The sequence below is a fragment of the Nicotiana sylvestris genome, chromosome 9, assembly GCF_000393655.2.
Source record: "Nicotiana sylvestris chromosome 9, ASM39365v2, whole genome shotgun sequence".
NCBI classification, from domain to species: Eukaryota; Viridiplantae; Streptophyta; class Magnoliopsida; order Solanales; family Solanaceae; genus Nicotiana; species Nicotiana sylvestris.
In genome coordinates, this window is record NC_091065.1 from 106,859,140 (window position 1) to 106,866,863 (window position 7,724).

Consider the following 7,724-nt stretch of genomic DNA (forward strand, 5'->3'; position numbering starts at 1 on the left):
AAAAAAAACACTTTTTTTTGGGGTGGGGGTGGGGGGGAGAGGGAACGAATGCTTTTGGCCTTGGAGAAGCTTGGTCAAACATGCTGTTAAACGGTTAAGCAATAATAAATGTATATTTTTAGCCGCTCTCAATCATATTTGCATGGCTAAATTTATACCCACATTAAAGTAAACCCCTTCCCAACCTTCTCAACCACGGTCCTTCAATTGTGTGTGAGTTTAATTTTCATTGTCAACTTTTTAGGGAGAAATTCAAAAATAGCCAGATTTACAAGTGGTCATTCAAAAATAGTCACAGTTTCAAAAGTAATCGAAATTTAGTCACTTTTCATATAAAGATAAATCTGAACAAAAACACTGTTTAAAATTCAGAAAATACTCCAGCATAATATGCTGGAGTTCCAGCATAAATATACTGGAACTCCAGTATACACGCATAAGTATACTGGAACCCCAGCATATTATAATGGAGTTCCAGCATAAGTATAATGGAACTCCAGCATAATATACTAGAGTTCCAGTATAATATACCGGTCCAATATAATATGCTGGAAGTTCATACACAGGTGCTCCAATTAATCTCCAGTATATTATGCTGGAACTTTTCGCATGTTGGACTTCCAGCATAATATGCTGGAAGTTCATATATGTGTGCACCGATCTCCAGTATATTATGCTGGAGCGGTCCCTGTTGCAGCAAAATAGTGGCTATTTTTCAATGACTTTGCAAACACTGACTATTTTTAAATGACCAGTCCGAAAACTGGCTAGCCCGTGCTATTTTAACAACTTTTTCCTACCTTTTCCCCTATCCCTTATATTATATAATATTTTAACAAGAAAATTGCATATGCCAGAAGGGTTTTGCATATAACCCCAGCTGCAACATGCAACCAGCGTCCTTTAATTTTATTTTTTCCATCTACCAATTGTTAGTACTTTATTAGATTATTTGACTTTCTATTATGCCATTTTACGTCAAAATCTGCGCAAGACATGCAAGAATAAGGAACGATACAATAATTATGTACTCAAATATGCAAGAATGAGGAACAATATATATAGTAATATCTTGAGAATAGAGAAGTGCATGATTCTCTACGTGAGGTGTTTACCACATGCTGCTGCATGTGAAATTGGGAAATGCATTCATATACGTAACTTCATCTAATGGCCCAAAATTGTATGAACTATAAACTTAGAAGCATAATTATTTGGGGCAGTATATATTTAATTAATTGGAACATAAATTAAGTAAGACATCCAACTAAGAACGGGAGACTTTTCCATGATTTAAAAAATTCTAATCCTAAAATTTGAAAAATACTACATGTATATCTCACGTCTTAGAAGATATTACTAGTTCTTAAATCTATGGAAATATTATCCGATAATTTTCAACTTTCAAAATATGCAATATCACTACTGATTCACGTATATATAGAGCCACAGTGACTTCAAAAACCTCTCCATCTGTAAATTTCAAATGGGAAAAGTAGTTGAGATATTTGGGGTTGTTGCTATTTTTGTGAGCTTTTTCTTATTAGAAGCAAATGCTGAGGTAGTCACCAATAATACAAAAAAGAAGAGTTGTGATTTATTTGAAGGAAGTTGGATATTTGATAATTCATATCCTTTGTATAATTCAACAGCTTGTCCATTCATAAGGAAGGAATTTGACTGCATCAAATATGGCAAACCTAATCTTGAATACCTTAAATATAGATGGCAGCCCAAGGATTGTGTCTTGCCCAGGTTCTTATCTTTCTCTAATTCTCTTAATTTCTTGTACTGCTATTCCATATTTGTTTGCACTTAATAGAGGTCTTAACCTCTGAATCATTTATATTTCGATCTACTAAGTGCATTTTGTTTTTTTCTTTCACAATTATTTGTTACTCCCGGCTCTTCATAGGTATCATGATCGATCATTCAAATTTTTGTAATCATAAAGACGTTTACTTAAAAATTCATATGAATATAACTATTTACCACTACTATATTTATAATTGCCAATTACTCGCCACCACAACCAACCACCTTTACCACTAGTCTCCACTACATAATCACAACCGTTAATCACCACCATCAGCCACTAGCCGACCAATGGCGAAATCAAAAATTTCTTAAAGGTGTTCAGTCTTGAAAGAAGTAATATTTAAAATCTATTATTTTGCTTATATACACGATGTAATTTATTTAATATTTCGATGAAGGGTGGTGACCACCCTACGCAAAAGGTAGCTTCGCCCGTGTAGCCGACCACCATCACACCACCAACATTAACCACCTCCGCCATACACAATCATCACAGTCAATCACCAATATATGTATAAACAACAAGGTTATGACCTTTATTAACGCGTTATTATTGATCAACTCCTAACATAGAAAAAATGTTAGATTGATGAATAAATTAGCAAGAACATTGAGTAAGTTGATAGAGAAAATGTAAGTGGATGATAACGCTTTGCCATATTTTCCATAAAACAATGTTCATTACAAACAATATTTTGCGCCGGCATATTATTGTACAGAAAATATATATGGAGTAATATAAAATGCTATATTAATTACCAATGCTTTACACACATTTATATTATTTACAATGTTGCAGATTTGATGGTAAAAACTTCTTGAGAAGATTTAGAGGAAAGAAGATAATGTATATTGGGGATTCTTTAAGTCTAAACAACTTTGAATCATTTCTGTGCTTGCTTCATGTTGCAGTCCCGAAAGCCAAATTCAAACAAGAGATTAAGAAACAAACTGTTACCGTCACATTTGAGGTGAATATAATTAATCCTGTCTTTTTTTATTGTTAACATGTACTGCTATTTTTTTAATATCTTAAAGATTCATATATATCTTAAAATATATGTTGATAGATACAAGAATGTGAACTTTAATTTGCATATGAACATTTACAGGATTATGGAGTTGAAGTCATACTATTTCATTCAAATTACTTGGTAGACATTGAAGTGCAACCCAATGTTGGACGAGTATTAAAACTCAATTCAATGAAATATGGACGAATTTGGAAAAATGCTGACGTTTTGATCTTCAATACTTGGCTTTGGTATCTACGATCCGATTCTAAACAACCGTATGTACTTAAACATATATGCATAAGTTTTCTTTATTTTGTTGTTTCTCCCTAAGAATTCATTAATTTTGCCTATCATCATCGAACTTTATAATTAAATTATATGTATAAAAATATTTTTGATCACACTAAAGTTTAGAACTTTAGTAAATATAACAGTAAAATCAACAAAACTTTTTCTATTACAGATAAAGTAACTGAACTTTACCCAATAATAGCAATATATAATTCTTTATAGTTGATATATTGTTTAATGTTTGTAGATGGGATTTTGTGGAAAATAATGGCACCATATCGAAAGATATGGACCGTGTTGCAGCATTTCGTGTAGGTCTAAACACATGGGCTAAATGGGTTGATACGGATGTTGATACAAAGAAAACCAAAGTTTATTTCCAAGGAGTAGCTGCCATGCATTACCAGTAAGAACTTTCATCCTTTAATTTTCCTTGTTGCTACATTGTGTTCCTTTTCTGCTTTACAGCCATTTTGATGAAATTTTTGCGTATAAAATAATAATAATAATAATAATAGCATTACTTGAAATAAGTAATATGAAGTTAAAAGTTGAAATAGTATAAGAAAAATGGACTGCCGCCAATTAGCTAGTGAGGGAAGTTACTTTCTCCTATTTGAAAAACATTTCTTTCGGCGTTTTGGCATGGTATAACAATATACCCATATAATTGGCAGAAAATGGCCCTAGTTATAGATATTGACATCAATAACCAATAAATGTATATCACAATAATAATATGTATATCACAACTTTTTTTTCCTTCTTTGTCTATATCAACATGTATATTAAAATTTTATTTTCATTCTTTGTATATAAATAATATTATTTTTTGTATATCAATAATATAAAATTATATATATTTATTGTTGTCTTTATATCCATGTATATCACAATAAAAATATTGTATTATTTGTATATCATAGTGTATAGCACATCGGACATGTGTATACCAAAATAGATATCATAAATTTATTTTTCTTCTTTGTGTATATCAAGAATTAATTTTCTTTGTATATCAAAATATTATTTACTCCCACAATTATATTTATTATTTTTATATTTTAGAACTTGCTTAAACATGCTATATCAAAAATTTATTTTCCCTTTTTGATCAATAATTAATAATTATATTATTTGTATTCACAGTGTATAACATAATAATAATAATAATGTGTATATCAAAAAAAGTTTATTAAAATTTTATTTTCGTTCTTTGTATAACACATTTTAGATTGAAAACTCAAGTTCATGACGGCACCACATGTATATCCCCTATTGTAACCTGTGTATATCTCTATGTACATCAGTAATATCTCATGTATTTTATCTGTATATATGTATATCCATGAAAATTTGTTTTATATATACGATATACAATGTGATATACACGGGCGTCCATAAATAAATTGTGTTGTATACACGATATACGAAGTGATATACACGGACGTACTTAAAAACTTGTGTGTGATATACACTGATGTACATGATATACAACATGTTATACACGGTCGTAGTTAGATTTTTATGTCTGATTTTTTGCATGAAACCAATCTAAATCACTTCTAATTTTTTTCAAATTTTGTATATAACCTCGTTTAGGTATTTTCAACTAATTTCAATTACACCCACTCATTCAATCTAACCAAAAAAAGGAAGAGAGAAGAAAAACAAAGTTGAAATATATTTCTCTCTCTTAGTTTTTGCTAATCTTGCTCAAATTTTGTATATAGCCTCGTTTAGGCGCGCATCTACGCTGAGTGAATCACCGTCCATTTCAATAACATGATTAATTGCCCTCATGTATTTTTCTTAAGTTTGAGAAGGATCCGAAAATTCCTCAAAAACCTAAGAATCTCGTAGCATTCATATCTTGTAGGTTGCTCTTCTTCGATTGCGGTGAAAATTAACTGGACAACATCGGCAAGGCATTGGTGGTTATGGATGCTGATTTGACGATGCAATTGGTGTGGATAAAAGGAAAAATTAACAAAATTCTAAATTTTCTCCCCTTCTCTTTGAGATAGAAGAAGAAATACAATGAGAGAAATGGGGAGGGAAGCCAAAATAAGCGTGTAGTTTTTTTTTAGGAGAGAATATAAAAGAGAGTAGTTTTTTTAAGATTTGGCTATATAATGCCAATTGTTTGGGGCTATCTTTGCCAAACCTAATATAAGGCTAAAAATTGGCAATTTCTACTATGTATTGTTATAGGATGCCAATTTTTCTTTCTGATAACCGAATACCAAAAAGTTACTTCCTTAAAAAAAATTCTCGAAAATGACTTTTGTCATACCAACATACCTAACTAACATCATCAACAACAACAGCCCAGTGAAATGCCAATAAGTGGGGGTCTGAGAAGGGTAGTATGTACGCAAAACTCCGGAGGAGTAGAGAAGTTGTTTCCGATAGCCCCTCGGCTCAATAAGATGAAACGAGACAATGTAGTAGTAGCAACAAAGGAATCCAGAAAGATAACTCTAGCAACATAATAACTAGAAAATAGAGAGATAAGTAAAAACACTAAGCAGTAATAATAGAACAGTAACACAGACGCGATGGAATACTAAGGACACAATAAGAGCCACTAACATCCTAGGACAAAACACTTCCAGACTAGCTTCTTACAACCTAACCGACAACCTAATGAGGTACGAAGGGCATAACTGGAGCCACTCGCAACCTCAAACAGAACACTATCAGACTAGCCTCCTATCTCCTATACCTAACTAACATGTTGTTTTTATTTACTTTTTCAGTGGATCAGAATGGGGTGAGCCAAAAGTGAAGAATTGTTTCAACGAAACAACACCAGTAAAAGGATCAACATACCCAAGTGGCTTAGCAATTCCTGTAAACATAGTGAAGCAAGTTCTAAGGAAAATGTCAAAGCCAGTATATTTACTTGATATAACAAAGCTTACACAGCTAAGAAAAGATGGACATCCCAGTATATACAATGGCTTACATGGATTTGATTGTACACACTGGTGCATTGGTGGAGTTCCTGATACTTGGAATCAAATTCTATATGCATCTCTCTTCCCCAGTTCACTCAAACACTCCATGTAATTATTATAATATATGTTAGCAGAAAAAAAAAACTACGTTTAGTTATTTTATGCATTCAATTTTTACTAGAAAAATGTATGTTTAATTATTGTAATTTTTACATTCCTATGCTACATAGGAAACCTTATTACCCTCAATGTTTAAGGTTTGACTTAATTACACTTAGTATACCAAATTACCAATTTTATACCATAATTAATTAAGGGTATAATTAATTATACGCTTTTTACTCCTTAATTAAAGGAATCTGAAAATTCTTCTTTGTTTATATGAGAACAGAATTTGAAGTGCTTAATACAGGCATTCTTGGATGTAGATTCCTCCAATATTCATTCTTCGATGCAATAAGTTTCTCGTTGAAGCCTAATCCAAAATATTGCTTTTGGTTCTTCCATATATTCCAGATGATGCTATTAGTTGTGATGGAAAATCAGTAGCAACTTTTGGTGAATAAATACTGCATTTCTTTGGAATGTTCGATAATATTAACTGGGAATCTTACCTTAACATTTCCCAATTCAAACATATCAGAACCATTCCAGTTAGAGATAAGATGAAAACAGAATCAATTAGCAACAGAAAATATGCTAGATATATACTGAAAGAACATATCTTTCAGTATATTTTCTACAAAAATTCTACCAATATACAACAAATCAGTTTACGTATGTATAAAACAGTATTATTTGTAAGGGTATCTACATAATTACTACATTTATACTAAATTGTAGACTGTTTTTTGCAGAAAATTTGTAGAAGTTTTAGTCGTTTTTGATTTGTGAAAACAGAAAACAAAGCATCTACAATCAGAATACAAATAATCTATAATTTATCTACAAAATATCTACAAACTGGGTACATTGAATTTAATATCCCAATTCCCGTTCAATTATAGCTTAATTGGTATTTTCGACATAATTGCATTTTTTGCAGAAGATTTTGTAGAAGTTTTAGTCATTTTGGATTTGTGAAAACAGAAAACAAAGCATCTACAATTAGAATACAAATAACCTACAAAATATCTACAAACTGGGTACATTGAATTTTTATATCCCAATTCCGATTCAATTGTAGCGTAATTGAGATTTTTGACATAATTGCATTTTTTTAGAAAATTTGTAGAAGTTTTTATTTGTGAAAACAGAAAATAAAGTATCTACAATCAGAATACAAATAATCTACAATTTATCTACAATGTATCTACAATTTCTACAATATGTCTTCTTCTTCTTATTCTTTTTCTTCTTTTTCGAGTTTCAATCTGAAATTCAGTCAAAACCTAGTCTAATCTTTACCAAAACCCCTCAAAATTGAGATATAAACTCCAAACCATATTCCCAATTATTTTCAACAACACCCAATCCAAACAAATAATGATTTTTGAAAACCCAAATTTGAATTCAAAGCTTTCAAGCTTTTTAATGGCTGTCAATGGTAGAATTGCTACTCTCTTTTCATTTGCTTTGTATTACTAAAATTTGCGATTGAGAAATAGAGAGAGAAGTAGAGAGAATTTCTAAACAG

General features: G+C 31.1%; 1 protein-coding gene across 3 annotated transcripts; it reads left to right on the top strand.

Annotated features, from left to right (window-relative positions):
- The first annotated feature begins 1,418 nt into the window (after positions 1–1,418).
- On the top strand, positions 1,419–6,218 carry LOC104220613 (protein trichome birefringence-like 41). Of its 3 annotated transcripts, none has more exons than XM_009771514.2 (5): positions 1,419–1,755; positions 2,618–2,789; positions 2,931–3,109; positions 3,373–3,531; positions 5,888–6,218. In XM_009771514.2, the coding sequence occupies exons 1-5, from the start codon at positions 1,487–1,489 to the stop codon at positions 6,198–6,200; spliced, it is 1,092 nt and encodes a 363-aa protein (XP_009769816.1). In that variant the 5' UTR covers positions 1,419–1,486; the 3' UTR covers positions 6,201–6,218. The 3 variants fall into 3 exon arrangements, with proteins under 3 accessions (XP_009769816.1, XP_070012665.1, XP_009769822.1); XM_070156564.1 differs by lacking the exon at positions 5,888–6,218 and adding an exon at positions 5,005–5,872; XM_009771520.2 differs by having other exon boundaries at positions 1,599–1,755; positions 2,731–2,789.
- Positions 6,219–7,724: the final 1,506 nt, after the last annotated feature.